At 42.2% G+C, this 19,317-nt stretch overlaps 1 protein-coding gene and 1 pseudogene across 1 annotated transcript in view; both read left to right on the forward strand.

Moving 5' to 3' along the window:
* The first annotated feature begins 9,416 nt into the window (after positions 1-9,416).
* On the forward strand, positions 9,417-9,732 carry LOC101565819 (annotated as a pseudogene).
* A 907-nt stretch (positions 9,733-10,639) lies between these two features.
* Tmco1 (transmembrane and coiled-coil domains 1) overlaps positions 10,640-19,317 on the forward strand; it is a 32,707-nt gene continuing 24,029 nt past the window's right edge. Inside the window, 3 exon segments of the mRNA XM_023699794.1 lie at positions 10,640-10,886; positions 11,261-11,338; positions 17,019-17,078. Coding sequence (XP_023555562.1) covers positions 10,817-10,886; positions 11,261-11,338; positions 17,019-17,078 — 208 coding nt within the window. The 5' untranslated portion in view covers positions 10,640-10,816.

Here is a 19,317-nt window from a genome sequence, read left to right on the forward strand (position 1 = left end):
TTCTCAAAAGAGTTTTGTTGTTGTTGTTATTGTTTGACTGTTTTTGTTTTTGAAGGAGAGATTTATTTAACTCATACTTTGTAGGTGTTTCAGTTCATAATCGGTTGGCTCTAAAGCACAGTGGCACATGGCAGAGGGGCAACTGTTCAAGATGGCAGAAGACAGCAAAAGCAGAGGGGTGGGGAGGGAGAAGGAGAGGGTGCATAAAAGAGTTAAAGACATCCTATACTACGGTGAGACAGGCATACCCGTGTTTTAGCAGCATAGCTGATAATAGCTAAATCGTGGGAGCTGCCTGTATTTTCATCAATAGATGAATAGATAAAGAAACTGTGGCCTTTATACACATTGGAGTACTATTCTGTTGTAAAGGAGGATAAACTAGAGTCATTTATAGGAAAATGGGTACACCTTAAGACCGTAATAATGTAAGGCAAATCACACAAACAAACTTAAATATCATGGTTTCTCTGACATGAAAAACCCAACATATAAAGTACAAAATAAGACAAGTAATAAGAAAAAAAAAAAAAAGAAAAGAAAGTTACTGTAATCCAGCATGGCCAATGTACCTAAAAATGTACCTTGAATTGGTATAACTGTTTTTGACCTGTTAGTCTGGCTGTAAATCTGCTTTTATGACAATTAACTTGATAAAGACTTTTTTAAATGAATAAATAAATCTGATGGCAAAAAACCTGAGGGGGAAAAAGAAATGAGATATTACGTACATGTGCCAGTTCGCACAATGAATGCAATCATTATGTACTGCTAACATGTACTAATTAATTTTTAATTTTTTTTAATAATTTTTTTTAATTTTATTTATTTATTTGGGTGTGTGTGTGTGTGTGTGTGTGTGTGGCCAGCTCAGCCCACCAGGGGGTGGAGCTGGCTGGCATGTGGTGCTGGGGGATTGAACCATGGTCCCTTTGCGTTGCTAAGCTTGTTCTAAGTAGGTGCTTTAGACCACTGAGCCATCTCACCAGCCCCTGTACTAATTTTTAAAAAAATCCTTGTTCTACTTGGTTTATTAAGTCTCTGCAGTAAAACGCAGACTGCTGTCTCTGTGCACACTGCATGTGATTTTACCGTGCGCAGCACGTCCTGTCTGGACCTGACCATCTCCTTTGGTCTACCCACTGCTCTCACTTTATGCCCTATCAGGGCACTCTGTCCTCCATAAAATCTTGATCCTCTCCTTGCTCTCTCCTAAAAGCTGAATTCTTGCAGTTACTTGAGGCAAAGAGAGGTAGGGTGGAATTTTAAAAGTGTGGGGACCTGGAGCCAGCTAGTCTGTCTGCATCTGTCCTTATGTCTTCCAGCTCTGGGACAGTTTGTTTTGCCTGGGCACTAGCCCAGTGCTGGTGTTGTTGAAAGTTCTCTACTCTGCAGTAGAAGAGGTATATGCAATGATGCATCTGGTCTAAGGGGGGTGGAGGGAGACAACTAAATTCTCACTCAGAACATCTTTTCTGTTATTTGTCCTACTTATTCAGATTTCCAGTTCCTCTTATTCACGTATTTACTTATTTGTTGTACTAGAGACTGAACCCAGAGCCTTCACAAGGAGATGCATTCTCAGTCCTTATCATCACTATTATTTATTTATTTGCTTGTTTATTTATTTTGAGACAGGGTCTCACTACATTGCCAAGACTGGGCTCAAACTTGCAATCCTCCTGCCTCAGCCTCCCAAAGGACACTGCTAAATCCCCCTTTTTTCTTTTAAAATAATCACCAGCCTGTGATCTCTCCCTGTTACTGTCCCAAAGGAAAACAACACTCATCAAAGGCATTTACATGGAAGCAACACCAAGACTCACTTCAGGAAACAATACTATGTATGGTGCTCAAACGTTCAGGCAAATTTCTTTTTTTTTTTTTTCAAAATTTTATTGATAAACAGATAGCAATGAGACAGTTTCTAATCAAATCAGAAGTACAGTTTCAAAAAATAATACACTGCATATATTCTTCTCAGGCAAATTTCTCTAATAACAAACTGTAGAAAGAAGCCCTGAAAGTATAGTCTTCTGATGCATCATTTCTACTCCCATAGATTTCTTACAGAAAATTATGTGTAGTCTGGGTATCTGTAAACATCTTTCTTACTTGTGTGGCCTCCTCTGAGTTGGAGGCAGGAAAGATGACATCTTTGCCATCTTGTTCCCAAAAAGTCATTTCTGAAAAGAATTTTCCTGTGGAATCCTTTTCAAGTTATTCCTTGTGAAGTGTCAGTTTATGTTACTGCCATTACTGTTTTCCTCTTCTTCAGTTATTAGTCTACTTCCACATCTTTATTTTTGCTGATGGCTTTGCTTGACATTTTGAGCACTTAGTTGAAAATTCTGCAACTTTTGCAAGAGATTTTCAAATTCACTCTCCAAAGTGTTTGGGTAAATTTTCAAAAACATGAATAAGGACAGAAATGTTCAGTGAGAAAGGAGATGTGGGAGCTAATTTTACACAAGGTTGGTTCACTGGAAAATAGATATTGGGACAACTTTTGCTTCTTACTGCAGTTGTTTAACTATCAGAAGTTGGAGGATGGGAACTGGACTTGTAAGAAGGATATACCAGGACAGTGGTGCCTCTTTTATAAGGCTTGGCACCCATGACTTGTTTCACATTTGTTCCTGGTACAAGTAGAGTTACTTAATTGTAACTGTTATTATTATTATTATTTTTTAATGTATTTGGTTGTTGCAGGGTCTTACTATGCAGCTCAGATTCCTGGCGATCCTCCTGTTTTCAGCCTCCCAGGGCTGGGATTACAGGTGTGCACCAGTAGGCTTGGACTGTGGCTGGCTCAGCACAACCTGGGGGCAGGGATGGCATGGTGTCTGGTGCCAGGGATCGAACCACTGTTCGTGTGCTTGCTTAAACCTGCCTAAGCAGGTGCTTTAGTCTGCTGAGCTATCTTGCTGGCCCTGATCCTTTGTGTCTCAGTCTTTTATACAGTATTACAATTGTTTCTATTTCTTTTTGGATTTTTGAGATGTGTATTCACCATGGAGTGCGCCTCCCAAATGCTAAAATTACAAGTGTGCACCACTTGCCCTGGTTATAGGTTTCCTGAGTCTGCAACTCCTAGAAAGTAAAAGTGGTTTCTAAATATCTTTGCCCTTCGAATAATCTATAAGGTACCTCTATATGGTGCATTCTCTAAGTTTATTCCTGTTTTATTTTTTATACTAATGTGATACTTAGCAAGTTCTCAGTAACACACAAGTAATTTTTGTGTATTGGTTTTGTATCCACTAGCTTTACTGTTTTGTTTTTGTTTTTTTTTTCCAGTTCTGGGGACTGAATCTAGGACACTCACAGACAGATACATTCCCAGCCCTTTAAAAATTTTTTTTGAGTCACTTTTCTTTTCTTTCTTCTTTTTTTTTTTTTTCCTTGTCTTTTTGAGGGTTTCAATATGCAATTCAGGCTGCCTTGAGCTCATTTTGTAGCCCAAGCTGATTTAAAACTTGCAATGATCCTCCTGCCTGAGCCTCCCAAGTGCTGGGATTACAGGCATACACCGCCACGCTTGGCTCTTGAGATAGTTTTGTTAAGTGGTCCAGGCTGATCTCAAACTTGTGATTCCCCTTGACTCAGCCTCTTGAGTACCTGGGCTTATAGGAATGTAACACACGCCTCGCTTGTGTTTTTATAAAGTCTCTTCCTCCTTTTGGGGGATGGAACCCTCAGAATTTTCTATGTGTAATATGTCTGCAAGTAGAATTTTACCTCTTCCTTTCCAATTTGGTGGTCCAATTTTTTGGCTTTTTTTTTCTCCAATAGAAAGGATTGGTTCTGAGTACCATTTTTTGATCATGAATGAGGCTGACACCATTAATATAAGACCCTTATGTAAGATTTGAAGATAATGGTAGGAATGACGGTGAGATACATATAAAACTTCAGACTCTTCAGATCTTAGATTCTCATGCCCTCTCTTCTGTTATGGGTCACTCAGAAAAAGAACCAGATCAGCCAGATTGGAATTTGGAAAGCCAGTTACTACTGAGCTCAGGGCCCCCCAGTCAGCTCTCACGTAGAAGACTGAAAGGTGGCTAGCCCAGAAAGCAGGGAGGGAGTTTAAAATCTGGAACCACATTCCATTTGGTAAACAAATTCATTGTCTGACACACAGTAATGCTTTCAGGGTCATTGTGACCACTACTCAAACTAAATTTCCTGGGGCTTTTACTTTTGGTTATCTTGTACCTGAGTACTTCATGCAGTCCTTGCATAGCCCGAGGTTACAAGAAGTTAAAGCTCATTTAATTTCCTTTTGAAGTCATCTCTGTAAGCTAACTTTGTTAACAGGAATTGGTGAGGGTTATAGGAATTGGTGAGGTAGGAATTTTATCTAGAAAACAGCAAGAAACAACCACTAGTTACTAAACAACTTAGAACAGTGGTGAGTATACCTTTTTACACAACAGAAAACACAAGATTTACATTTATAATCTAAAATGTGAGTTGACCCATTACATCTTCCTATTATGAATGCTACATAGAACAATTTTTGAGGATTATCTGACTACAAAATCAAGTTTAAGTGTGTTGTTTTGTGATAAACATGCCTAGTTTAAAAATCCTTTGCATTTTGTTTTTTCATTGAGTTAATGTCTTGGTTACTCTTCTCTCGTTGCTGGGACAAAATACCTAACACCCAAAATGAAGGAAGGAAAGGTTTATTTAGCTCACAGTCAGTGCAGGTTTCAGTCTATACTCAGAGCAACCATTCATGGTGTTAGCAGCAAAGAGCAGAAAGAAAAGGGAGTGGCAACAGCTCAGGTACCTAGCTAGCTTCTCTCCCCTCCTTACATCCTAATGTAGAGTATCTACCCCAGGGCACTCACACCCATAATCCTAGCCTTGGATCAAGAATCAATCACGAGGGGCCAGGGAGATGGCTCAGTAGAATAAGTGCTTGCCTGGCAAGTGCCAGGGCCTGAGTTCAATCCCCAGTTCTGCCAAAAAAAAAAAAAAAAAAAGAATCAATCACCAACTCCAGAAGTCATCCCATGACTGGATGAGGCTTTAGGGGGACAACTAGATACAAACCATAATAGTCAGAGTGTTGCTATGCAGTGTATGAAGTTAGTTTTGAACTCATTATACAGCATAGACTGGCCTCAGACTCATACTTTTGAAGGACAAAGGCTAGTCCTGCCAGTGTAGTAGGAAAAAAGAAACCTACTACCTCTGAAAACTTGATTCTTTTCATTTTCTTTGGTATAAATACATTTAGGTGCTCTAAACAAAGAAAATCTGGTGTGGTAGTACACATCCATAATCCCAGTACTATAGAAGCTGAAGTATAAGGATCATAAATTCAAGGCAAACCTGGGCAGCTTAATGAGAACCTATCTCAACATTTAAAAACAAAATTCTCCATATAGTGTTATCTTTGTGTTTCACAAAGATCTCTATTGTCTACATGAGAAAATGCCTTAGAAGGGCCAGCCAAATAGCTTAGCGGATTAAAGTGTCCGCAAGTAGGCACAGGGCCTGGGGGTTCGATCCCCGGGCCTGCCATGTTGGCCCCACCTCTGAGGTGAGCTGAGCAAATGAGACTGGGCGTGGTAGCACACACCTGTAATCCCAGCACTTGGGAGACTGTAAACAGGAGAATCACTACTAGTCCAATCTAGTAGTAAGACCCTGAACACTGCAGATCCTTCCCTAAAATACAGAAAGAAAAAAAAAGAAAAGAAAATGCCTTGGAGTGGACAGAACAACTGGGTATATAACTGGAGATAATGGAGAAAGATGTAAGAGAAATAAAGACAATGGTGACCTGAATTAAGTATAATACAAGGGATTTAAAGATGTGGGAAAAAATGTGTTGAAAGAAGAATTTATCGAACTTGGTACACAGACATGGGAGGAGTTTGGGGGGTATGCAGAGGGAGTTTGAGGGCTGGTGAGATAACTCATTGGACTAAAGCACCTGCTTAAGAAAGCACAGGGACCATGGTTTGATCCCCAGCCAGTACCACACACCTCGCCAGCTCCACCCCCATGGTGGGCTGAGCTGGCCAGAGTCCAGGTGTGGAGGTGCATGCCTGCGATCCCATCACTGAGGAGGCTGAAAGCAGGAGGATCACCAGGAGTCTGAGCTGTGTACTGAGACCCTGCAACAACCAAATACATTAAAAAAAAAAAAAAAAGAGGGCGTTTGAGTATGGTGCTTTTATTTTAGGCTTGAAAAGTTATAAGATGGTAGTGTACTCTTTATTTAGAGAATGAAAAAGATCGTTCAGGAATTATGTGCTTACTGGTTTGATAGAACCAATAACAATAGTTAACACTCATTGTAACTTTAAATTCTCTGGGTTTTGTTTTGTTGTGTGTGTGTGTGTGTGTGTTTGTACTGAGGATGGAACCATAGAACTTTTTTTTTTTCAGTACCAGGGATTAAATTTAGGACCTTGCACTTGCCAGGCAAGTGCTTATTCTACTGGGCTCTCTCCCTGGCCCTCAAGGATGGAAACTTTGCACTGAGCTCCATCCTTATCCCTTTATTTACAAATAAGATTTTTTTTTTTTTTTTTTTGCTGGTACCAGGGATTGACCACAGGACCTTGTGCTTGCCAGGTAAGCACTTATTTCATTGTAAAGAAGATTCTAAGCAACTGAGTTGTCCAAGCTTGGCTTCAACTTACACTGTTATTGCCTCAGTCTCCCAGAGTGCTGTGATTATAGGTGTGCACCACCATGCCCAGTTTCTATTCCTACACCCTTTTTAAAAGTAAAATCTGGCCAACCAAATAGTTCAGTAGATTAAAGAGCCAGCAAGCAGGCCCAGGGGCCAGGGGTTCGATCCCCAGGCCTGCTGTGCCAGCCTCACTGCTGGGATGTGCTGAGAGGGCAATTGAGACTGGGTGTGGTGGTGCGCCTGTAATCCTGGCTCTTTGGAAGCTGTAAACAAGTGGATCACTATGTCTGATCTAGTAGTGAGTCCCTGAACACCCTGTAGACCCTTTCCTAAGATTAAAAAAAACCCCAAAGAACAAAGTAAAATCCTTTGGACCTAGATACTGGCATTATTATACCGTTTAACATTCAAGTAAATCGATACAGTGTGGAGAAAAAATTTGCCTAAAACTGCACATCTAGTTGATCAATGTAGCCAGATTTGAGGACAAATAGTCTGATTTCAGAACCTTGCAGTTACCCTATATAAACTTCTTAGTAATTCTGGAGGGTTGATATTTTTAGCACTACTTACAGATTTTAGAAAATGAGACTCAGAGAAATTAATAACTTGTAAAGTAATTTAGCTTGAAAGTAGCAGGGTTAGGATTGCAATGTAATTTCCACATTCTATCATACCTGATTGATTGTAAGAAGAAGTTTATAATTCTTTTATATTCTTTTATAATGTCTAGCCTAGGACTCTTTATTTAAAGAACATTATTATTATTGATTCTACTAATAATATCTTAACACAGGTTTAGCTCAGATACACCTTCCACAGGAAGTTATTTGAGGATGTACCACAGCATAGAGTGGTTTTCATGAGGAAAACTCTAAAATCTAAAAACTAGCAATTAATACTGATAGCTTGAGAAATCAAGACTATGATGGAGACATGGTAGAAAGAAGAAAATACATTGAGATATTATATTAGAACTTTGAGGATTGAGCCCAGGACCTCACAATGCCTGGCAAGTGTTCTACCACTGAACTAGTTCCCATTCCTGCCCCCGCCCCCTTTTTTGGCAGTATGAGTGCTTGAACCCAGGGCCGTGTACATGCTGAACTACACCTTAGCTGTGTTTTGAGACAGGGTCTCACCAGTGCCCAGGTTGGCGTTGGATAGATTATAGGTATGCAGCGCTGTACCCAGCAAAAGATGTTATTTCAACTTGCCTCTCTTCAAAACATAATGTTATGACATCACTGTGTCAGCAAAGTATGATCCTAGCAGTCTCTTTCTACAGTGGATATCTCCATAGGAATACTTGAAATGCTTTTAATCAGTTATTTCACTGATTCCAAGTTTTTTTTCTTCACATTTTAACACCTCTGTATGAACATCTGACAACCACTGGTGTGTTGTGGTTTAGGTTTTTTTTTTTTTTTTTAATGTATATAAATTAATGGTCCACTCCTACAACCAGCATGTTGGACTTAAACTGTGTGTGCTAAGCCTTAAAAGCTTCACGTTCTCATTCTCATTCAGTCTTCCTAACAGCTTTATGCAGCTGTTGTGACTGCCATTATTTTACAGGTAAGGAAACAGGCCCAAAGACGCTAAGCGGTATCTTCAAGCACAGCTTCATTTCAGTAGCTGAGCTAACAATGAAAATCAGGCCTGGGGCTGGTGAGATGGCTCAGTGGTCTAAAGCACCTACTTAGAACAAGCTTAGCAAAGCACAGGGACCGCGGTTCAATCCCCCAGCACCACAGGCCAGCCAGCCCCGCCCCCTGGTGGGCTGAGCTGGTCACACACACACACACACACACACACAATTAAAATAAATAAGTTTAAAACAAAAAAAAAGAAAATCAGGCCTGACGTCAAATGTCACTCATATCTCAGCATTTGTTTTGGTGACATGAGGTTGAACAAAAACCTACCTCAAATGTCTTGTTGGTTTTTGTTTTTGGTGGAACCGGGGATTGAACTCAGGCCCTTGCGCTTGCCAGGGAAGCACTTATTCTACTGTCAAATGTCTTGTTGGAGCCTTCCCAACTCTGAGGAAGAACTTTGCTTTCCTAATTTTTAATTTTCTTTTGTTTGAGACAAGGTCTCCCTAGGTAGTTCAAACTGACCTTGAATTTGCACTTATCCTCCTGCCTCAGCCTCCTGAGTGCTGGGATTACCGTAGGTCTGCAGCACCATGCCCAGCAAGGTTTTATTTTTTGTATTTAGTATAGGGTCTATATGGTCTCACTACACAGATCTGACTATGCTGGGGTTACAGGTGTGTCCCACCACGCCCAGTCTCAGCACGCCCCCGGGGGCAGGGCCGATGGGAGGAGCAGGGAGGAGGGGGTGACAGGGAAGGCCCGGTGATTGAACCCCTGGCCCCTGTGTCGTCCGCTTAAGCAGGAGCTTTAATCCGCTGAGCTACTTGGCCGGCCCTTAGGAGGATTTTTTTGGCTGGCTCCGGTGAGTCTCACGTGGCACTTGTAGCTGGGGATCGATCCACAGGCGCTTTAAACCACTGAGTAAACAGCAGCCCCTAAGCAAGATTTTACAGGATACTTCTAGTGTACCTTATAATAGGTAATTTCCCTGGGGAATACTAGATGGAACATCTTTCTGAATTTCAGTAAATTAGGAATACTTACGAATTTAACATAAACATCAGGATTTCTGGGCTTTCATGAGAAAAACAGAAAGACCTCGGAAATTGGGTAGGTCCAGTCTCTAAAGAAAGGAGTTAGAGGACCCCGCGCCGCGGAGGAATGGCGGATGGTTCTGCAGAGTGAAGACTTAAATCCGAGATCATGGCAAAACATCTGAAGTTCATTGCCAGGACTGTGATGGCACAAGATGGGAACGTAGAAGGTGCATACAGGACACTAAACAGAATTCTCACGATGGATGGGCTCATTGAGGACATTAAGCGACGAAGATATTATGAAAAGCCTTGCCGCCGCCGCCAGCGGGAAAGCTATGAAACCTGCCGGCGGATCTACAACATGGAAATGGCTCGAAAGATCAACTTCTTGATGAGAAAAAATCATCCAGATCCATGGCAGGGCTGCTGAAGCCAATGGTTAGCAGGTTCACATCCAGTTTGTGTCTCCACGTCTTCTTTGAAACTCATTTTGTTACCTTTCTCTATAATAAACTCAGTCACATTTATGCAGTAAGGTCTACATACGTAAAACCACCCTAAAAAAAAAAAAAGGAGTTAGATGCGGATATCAAATGTTCCTTTCATACCAATTTAGTGACCTGGCAACACATCTCGGTTCCTCCCACTTTTTTCTTGTTCTGAGACAGGGTTTCACAATGCAGCCCAGGCAGGCTGCCCTCCTCCTCCTCCTGACTCAGCTTCCAGGACGCCGGATCACAGGTTCCCGCCCCCATCCTCTTCAGCCCAGGTGGCGCAATCTAATTCGTATGGAGGCGCGTCTGCGCTCATGACCCCTTCTCTAGGCACACCTCGCCGCTCTTTCACACATAACGTATTTCCAGGCATCTGTGTCTGCCCCTCCTAGTCTAAAAGTTCTTCGCTTTGTCCAAAAGGACTCCTGAGCCACGGCTTCCACTCTTCTCATCTCCCGTGGACCGTGTCACTGCCACATTCTGAACATCTCTCTACGGAAGTCCTAAACACACCGCGTGTCCAACTTTCCCTCTTACTTCTGGAGCCTAAACCCGGGGGTCCGGTACACATTTCTGAAGTCAGTCCACTACACAGCAACACTAGGCCAACGTATCTTAGATGACGGCCATAGCGTTGGCCTTCGGGCTAAAGCCCAAGTAACGGGGATCAGCCCGCCAGTACGCGCCACAGGACGCAGAGACCGCCACCGCGGCAGTCCTGCCTCCGTGGACGCGAGTTCCAAGTCTCGCGAGAGTTGGAACTTGACTCCCGCGCGCGCCAGCCCCTAGCCCGCGAGACTTCGGGGCTGGCACCCCAAATCCGCGGGACTGCTCCGCTGGGCTGCAGCGCGTGCTTCCGGCGCCGCGTCCCGGAAGCGGAAGTGTCTCCTCCTGCCTGTCAAAGTCGGCGCCCTCCTCCCTCGGTGGTCGGCGGCCCCCGGGTCCCGGGGAAGTGGGCTGCGCGTGTCTTTCCCTGCCTTTTCGCTCCCCGGCGGGTGGGAGTGCAGGGCGGGGCGCGAGATGAGCACCATGTTCGCAGACACTCTCCTGATCGTTTTTATCTCCGTGTGCACGGCTCTGCTGGCCGAGGGTGAGCACGGCCGTTTCTCGGACCTTTGACAGTTTCAGGGAGGAGGGCATTCGGGGCCCTTGGAACCGCAGGGGGCAGTCGAGCCTCAGCTGTCGTGGGTGGGGTCGTCTGCTCCAGGAAGTCCGCGGGCGACCCTTGGAAGGTGGAGCGGGAGCGGGGCGAGGAAGTTTTCTTTAGTCCAGATTTCACCGCCCTAGTTGTGGACCCTTTCACATCAGGTTGCAGTTGTTTTGGTTGAAGAGTCATTGTATTCATGTTTGAAGAAGTTCACCTATGTTGAAATCTGACCTCCAACAATAACCTCTAGCTGGTATCAGTTTGCTGTCACCGGCCCAATCCTGTCCCCTATTACCTTGTCGTCATTAATGTTTTAGGCATTACCTGGGTCCTGGTTTACAGAACAGACAAGTACAAAAGACTGAAGGCAGAAGTTGAAAAGCAGAGTAAAAAACGTGAGTACAGTAACATTTAGAAATATTTTTGTCAAAAAAAAAAAAAAAAAAGAAATATTTTTGTCAGGGATGGTGGCAAATGTTTTGCCTGTAATCCCAGCATTCTGGCGGTTGAGGCAGGATCAGTGCCAGTTCAAGGCCAGCCTATCTCAAAACAAAACAAAAAAAACTTTCAATAGGTCAAGTTCATTAAGTGCATGTTCACAAGAAGGTGTGGTGTGTGTGTGTATACTGGTGTTGGTGATCGAACCCACAGACTTTGGACTACTGCTTCATCCTTTACTGTTTTGATAAGTTTTAGACTGGCCTTAAACTTGCATCCTCCTGCCTCAGCTGCCCAAGTTGTTAGAGTATGTTTACAGCTATGTGCCATCATGCCCAGCTGAAAGGGAATATTTTAGGAGAACCGACTGACACAAAGACTTGGTAAGAATAATAAATAATTCAACTTGAAATCTATTTAAAATAGAATTTTAGGGGCTGCGGAGATGGCTCCGTAAGGGCCTGAGTTCAATCCCCAGTTCCGCAAAAATAAATAAATAAATAAATAAAGTAGATTTCTATATAATATGGATAATAAAACTAAAGGGAAGAATGGGACATAGCAGGTGGATATTATGCTGTGGTAGTTCTAAAGAAGTCTCTCTTGTGAGAGAGACTTGGGACTATGGATGTCTTCATGATTTTGATGGCCCTGTAGTCCTTTGTGGATAGTTAGAATTTTGATAGAGAATTACGTGGGAGGAGGGTAGGAAATTGTATGAACAGGAAATAGCATATGAGAAAAAAAATGGTAAAGTGTATGTGTAGAATGATAGGTTATCATGAATAGATTCAAGGTAAGTGTATCTTCAGGGATAAGCCATATGTTAAGTAAGGATATTGGGACACTGAATAAGTGTTGAAGAAAAGATTAAGAATTATTAGGATTATTGTCTTTGAAGTAAAGTGGGAATTCAACAGGACACAGCTGACAGTACAACATGAATGGTCTTTTATAGGCATAGTTTGGTTTCCAATAGTCTTTCTTCAATGGATTTCTAAGTTTTGCTTCTGTTTTTAAAAATGCCATACTTTTTTTAAAAAAAAGCTAGGTCTCACTATGTGCTTCAGGCTAGCCTTAAACTCACTATGTAGACCAGGTTGACCTTAAACTCACAGCCATCCTCCTGCCTCTACCTCCTGAGTGCTGGGATTATGGCATGTGTCACCACGCCCAGCCATCTTTCTCTATTCTGTCATTTTCTTGTGTTCTCATAGTGCTTGGCACAAAAAAATTAATTATATCATTTGATCAACAGAAGATGTGATTCAGTGGTGGCATGCATGCCTGGCATGCCCAAGGCTAGGTCTGATCCTTTGCCTGCAAACAAAAATAAAGACAAAACTCATTTGATCCACATAGTAACCATTTGTGGCTACTTGTATAAATGTTACCTCCACATTATAGGAATGAAGTGAGTCTAGGAAGTTAATGATACACTCAACCCAGAGCAAACAAAGAATTAGGGGCCGAACCCAGGCTTTTGAAATTACAGTTTGCCATTCCTTATTCATTGTTGGTAATACACCTCACCATATTTAAAACCAAACTCATCGTGTGACGAACATGATCCTCATGTAGAATTTCCTTACCTTGGTGACCTCTACATCTGTGCTTCTCTAGTAGTGCAAGCCAGAAAACTCAGAATGCTTCTTCATTTGGCTTCCAGGCATCATATTGTCTTGATTTACTTCTCATCTTCTTGGCCATTCTTTTGCAATTTCTGTATGGATTTCTCCTCTTGACCTCCTGTTGTTGATTATTAGGGGTGATACAAAATTTAGTTTAAGCTGGGCATGCTGGCTCAGGCCCATAATCCTAGCACTGAGCAGGATGAGGCAGGAGGATTGCCAAGAGTTGTCAAGACCAACCTGGAATACATAATGAGACGCTGTCTTAAAAAAAAAAAAAAAAAAAAAAAAAAAGCTTAGGTTGTTTTTTTCTTTTCTCCCTCTGTGATGCTTGGATACATGCCAGGCAAGCATCATACCCCCAAGGTGCCTCCTAGGTCCAAGTTTTTTTCTTTATATTCACTCTCTTATGAACTCATTGGCTGGTAGCCCCCATTATTAATGTCTCTGGCCTTTTCTGCTTAATATAAAATTCATTATTTCAGTAGCAATCTGTCATCTTAGCATAGTCTAAACTCATCTCAAACCCCACAATTAAATACTTGTTTTTCATTTCCAAGCCTGCTTCATGTGTAGCCTTTTGATATTGATCAATGGCACATCCATCTTTTGGGCTGCTCAAGCTATAATACTTGTGTAGTTATCTTTTTTAAAATAAATGTGTTTGGTACAGGGTCTTACTACGCGACTCAGACTTGTAGTGATCCTCCTGTTTTCAGCCTCCCTAGGGCTAGGATTACAAGCATGCACCACCACACCAGACTTGATGGCTGGCTTAGCATGTGGTGCCAGGGATCGAACCCCATTCCCTGCGCTTGCCTAAGCAGGCGCTTTAGACCACTGAGCTATCTCGATGGCCCTGGGTATAGTTCTCGTTGACTCCTCTCATAAGCCTTGTCCAGTCATTGACAAACAGTACAGGGCTGTCTTCTAATATCCAGGATATGATCCCTTTTCAGTGCCTCCACTTTGTACCACCATGATCTTAAGCATATTGATTTTTTTTTTAAATGTCTTTCTTATTTATTTATTTATTTATTTACATTTATTTATTGTGTGTGTGTGTGTGTGTGTTTGTGGCCAGCTCAGCCCATCAGGGGGTGGGGCTGGCTGGCATGTGGTGCTGGGGGATGGAACCGCGGTCCCTGTGCTTTGCCAAGCTTGTTCCAAGTAGGTGCTTTAGACCACTGAGCCATCTCTCCAGCCCCCAAGCATATTGATTTTTGAATTTTTAATTTATTTTGTAGTACTGGGGATTGAACGTGGGGCCTTCATGCTGAGCTACGTCTCTAGCCCTTTTTAAAATTTTTGAAACAGGGTACTGAGTCATTAGAGACTTGACCCTGTAGACTTGCCTCAGCCTCTGACTGTGCAGGGATTAGAGGCCTGTACCACCACACTCAGCATGATGCTTTTCATGTGGATTATAAGCAGCAGCCATTCCTGTCTCTGTAGTCTTTCTCAGGGTAACAGCTAGAGCAGTCCTTGCAAAAGCCTATCTTACCGTGTCCCTCATGTGCTCATGCCCCTGTGGCGGTGTCATACCTTAGTACAGAGGAAAGGCCCAAGTCCCCACAGTGGTCTACATTTCTTGTCCTCCCAGGTGTCCCTTTCTTCTCTCTGTGCTTCCCTCACGTGGCCTGTGTTCTGTTCCTTGGATGCATTAGTCACCCTCCTGCGCTGAGACCTTTCTAGTGGCTGCTGCTGTTCCTTCTGCTTGTCTGCTTGCAGGTGTTCTTTTCTATGATGTAAATTGTGTAATAGGGTTCTTGCTGGGGGCCTGGCCCTAGCTCAGTTCTTTAAGTGGCTGCTTCCACAAAGCTGTCAGCCTCAGCTTGTTCTAGTTCGATCCCCACAACCCTCCAGCCAGCCAAAAGTGCCCTGAAGGCATTCGAGGGGCAAAAAAAAAAAAAAAAAAAAAAAATCCTTAGGGTTCTTGCTAACCCTGTTAATTCCAGAATCTCTGTTTCTTGTTATGGAGTCTCTAGTCTTTTGTCTTTTTTGCTTACCCTTGTTTTTTATGCAGTTAGTTTTAAATATAAATAGTTGCATTATAGTCCTTCTAGAGTGGAAAGGTCATATTTTTTCTTTTTGAAATAATAAAGAATAAACATTTTTTTTGTCCATTTTATCTCTTAAGATATCATTTTTATCATTCTGTAACATTTGTGGAATTTGAGTTAATTTTTTTTTTTTTTTATGTATTTAGTACAGGGTCTATAGGGTCTCACTATAGAGATCAGACTTGTAGTGATCCTCCTGTTTTCAGCCTCCCAAGCACTGGATTTACAGGCTCATACCACCACACCCACTCTCAGTCACTGTCTCAGCATACCCTCGGGGCATGGCAAACTGAGTATGGAATCCAGGTCCCTGCATCTGCTTAAGCAGGCGCTTTAGTCCATTGAGCTGTCTGGCCAGCCCAAATTAACTTCATTTTATAACCTCACACTAGTAGCTTTATTCTAAATCAAGCATTCTCTGCATTTATGCATGTATTAAATATATAAGTACCTTTTATAATGTTTATATAATATTTTTCCCTTTTTTTTTCTTTTTTCTTTTTTTTTTCCATTTTAGTACTGGGGGCTGAACCTAGGTCCTTCACACTAATCCTGGCACAGTTTTGTTTTAAAATTTTTTATTTTGAGATAGGGTCTTGCTAAGTTGCTGTGTTGCTCAGGCTGGGCTACAGTTTTTGTTCCTCTTGCCTCAGCCTCTCAGAGTGGTGGGAGTAGAAGTGTGTGTCATTGTACCCAGTAATTTTTTTCTTTTTATCTACCAAGCGCTTATTCCACTGAGCCTTCTCCCCGGCCCCAATATGTGTTTCTTCTTCTTTTTTTTTTGGGGGGGGGGCGGGACTAGGGATTGAACTCAGGCCCTTGTGCTTGCCAGGGAAGCACTTATTCCACTGAGCTATCTCCCCGGCCCCCCAATATGTGTTTCTTAAGGCATCCAATGTATGCGTTTTATCTTTGTCCACACTTTGTATTTCATTTGCAAGAATGGAGTCACTTTGAATTTTATATCTCTGATAAAGTAATAATGCCAGTTTTGCTTTTAGAATTCAAGCAAAAAACTTAATGTATTAAGGGAAAGTTCTCCTTGCTAATTCTCTTTTTTAATTTTTAGAAATAATACATGTATATTGCTGCTTACTTTTAATATACTAAGGTAATATGGGGAACATGTAAATAAGTAAAGGTAATTTTTGATATTTCTAGTCTATTTGCAGGTGATTGAAGACAATAAATATAAGTACATTACACTATTCCTTTTGAGAAGCTTATTGTTGCTCTCTTACCTTACACACTTGTCTTTGTCTGTTTGGCCCTCCTGATTTTCCTGTTCTGTGCATATGTCCATCTGTCCTGATACTTTACTCTCATTTAGTTGCCTCTACAAGGCAAGAATTATACATTTTACTCTCTTCGAAATAGCGCCTGTTACTTAGGCAGCCAATAAGTGAATAAATGATTTCCTACCTTCTATTGTAAACATACAGTTTACCTTAGTTATCTGAGGAAGCAGAGTCTGAATGAAAGCTGTGCTTTGGGGGTGGCGCAGGTAATCCTCTTCAGCTGGTGGTCTGAAAAATCATCTCCCTTGTGGTTAAGTATTGACTTAACACTGTGCTAAGTACCTATCTAATGATGCTTACAAGTGCAGTGATTCTTTTTGCAGTGCTGGGGCCTAAACTCGAGCATCCCACCACAGAGCTCCTGCTGCAGCCAGCCGCTATTGTTTTATTCTTATAATGTGTCTACTCTCCTTTTACTGTTAGCAAGTTTAGGATCAGGTCAGTGAAATTAATCGTGACCATAAAGAAGTCAACCATAAAGAAAAGTTACACCCTTTTCTTCTTTTTGTGGTTTCAACTTTGGGTCCTATCCTGCTGAGCTACATCCCCATCTCCAGTCTTCCCTTTCTTACAAGCCTCAGTCAATCCAGGAGTGAGACAGCGTCCTGTGCTTCAGCATAATGTTGTGTTACTATGTTTTTACAGTGGAAAAGAAGAAGGAAACAATAACAGAGTCAGCTGGTCGGCAACAGAAAAAGAAAATAGGTAAGATATTAACTTAAAGAAATTGTGGGTGACTCATCCTTGCATAGTTTTCGGGTTTGTAAGGCACTTCCATACTTAATCTCACTTAACTCTCCATCTTTTTTGAAGTAGGACAGATTCAAGTACTGGATGTGTTTGCACTCTTCACCTTGAAATTTGAGTTTTAGCAAGTGAGAGCTGTGGCGTTGAACTTGGCTGGGTGATCCCTGGCAGTTTGTAGACCCAGGTTGTTTTTTTATAGCTGAAATGATTATTTCCAGTCGTCTGAATGTTCATCTTGGCCTTGGCTTCTTGCTGGAAATGATGGAAATCCACCAAGGGGGGAGATTTTCTGAGTCATCTCACCTGCTGTGAGATATAATGACCCTATGTTTTTGGCTTTTCACAATTTGTAAATCATTATAGATAATTTGTGTTTGTGCTTTATGTTTCCTAATTCTGAAGTCAGGAAATAATGGTTGTGAAATTCTGTATTTGGCTCAGAAGCTGTGCCCCCATGCAGGCAGCACTGCTGTCACAGCCCCGCCGAGATTCCACGGGGCCTGACTGTGACAGTACGTTGTTCTGAGTCAAGTTTTTCATCCAGTATTAGCTTTTAAAATATTTCATTTATTTATTTATTTATTTATTTAGTCGTGGAACCAGGAATTGAACTCAGCCCATTGTGCTTGCCAGAGAAGCGCCTATTCCACTGAGCCATCTCCACGGCCCCTTTATTTTTTTACTAATTTTTTTTTTTTTTTTTTTTGTATTTTAGGGAAGAGTCTACAGGGTGTTCAGGATCTCACTACTAGATCCGAATCCTAATGATCCACTTGCTTACAGCCTCCTAAGAGCTGGGATTACAGGCACGAGCTACCACGCCCAGTCTCAATTGCTGTGCCTCGGGGGTGGAGCCAGCACAGCAGGCTTGTGACCCAGCCCCCCCTGCCTGCTTGCAGGTGCTTTAATCTGCTAAACTCTTTGGCCAGCCCTTGTTACTAAATATTGAACCCAGGACCTTCCCAGTGAGCTACTACATTCCAACCCACCCCCCTTTTAAGACATAGTCTCTCCAAGTTGCTAATTTGTCCTGAGTTGGCTCTAGATTTCTTGGATAACAAGCATGAACCACCATCCCTGGCAGTGGTGGCATTTTTAAATGGCCTAATGAGGGTGTGATGGCACATGCATGTAATTCCAGCACTTGAGAGGTTGACCCAGGAGGATCTAAGGCCAAACTACTCCATATAGTGACATGGTATCTCAGAATACAAAGCAGAAAGGCTGGGTGTGCTAGCCTATGCCTGTAATCCCTGCACTCAGGAGGCTGAGATAGGAGGATCCTTGCAAATTCGAGGCCAGCTTGGGTTACATAGTGAGTTGAAAGTCATCCTGAGCTTCATAGTAAGACCCTGTCTCATAAAAACACCAGGGCCGAGGGTGTGGCTCAGTGGCACAGTATCTGCCTGGCAAGCACAAGGTCTTGAGTTCAAGACCTTGTTCAGGTACCCCCTACCCCCCAAATTGAAACAAAGAAAATATAAAACAGCCTGTTGATTCAGTGCTATGACAAGGTGCTGTTGTATAACTTCTCTGTGTCTGTTAGATGCTAGATGAATAAAGTAGAAAAAGATTGTTTTTGTGCATTGTCTGGAGAAGGAAAACAGACCACAAAATGAATGATACCTGTGCAGTGTGCCATATATGTACATGGTATGTATGTAATATATGAGGTGTGATGAAAGACTATGGTGACTATTAAGTAGAAATCATTACAGTAAAAGATGCTTTGTCATTAATACCCCTCAGAATACTCCCTCGCTTCAAACACTCATGCCACTGTGTATGACGCTTTCGGAAGCAGTTCAGAAGTACTTTTCTGTGAGTTGTTTTGTTGTGCCTGCCTCAGTGTCCTGAACCAATTCATGGTCGTTTTGACTTTGGGGAAGAGCCAAAAGTTGCACAGTGCTAGAATTGATAAATAAGGTGGATGAAGACACATCATATTTTTTTTAGGAGCCTGCTTTTATGTTGGCTGGCACCTGACAGCAGCATTCACCGTATCTTGTGGGTTTGGGTTTTAGTGTGTGTGTGTGGTTTTTTTGATTTTTGAGATAGGATCTCACTATGTAGTTCAATCTGGCCTTGAACTCCCAGTATAGCTCAAGTTGACCTCATTCCTGCCTCAGCTTCCTGAGTCCTGGATTATAGGGGTGTGTCACTGTGCCCAGCTTCAGGATCTACATTTTAATTTTAA

Source organism: Octodon degus, unplaced genomic scaffold (assembly GCF_000260255.1).
Source record: "Octodon degus isolate 3935 unplaced genomic scaffold, OctDeg1.0 scaffold00116, whole genome shotgun sequence".
In the NCBI taxonomy this organism is placed as follows: Eukaryota; Metazoa; Chordata; class Mammalia; order Rodentia; family Octodontidae; genus Octodon; species Octodon degus.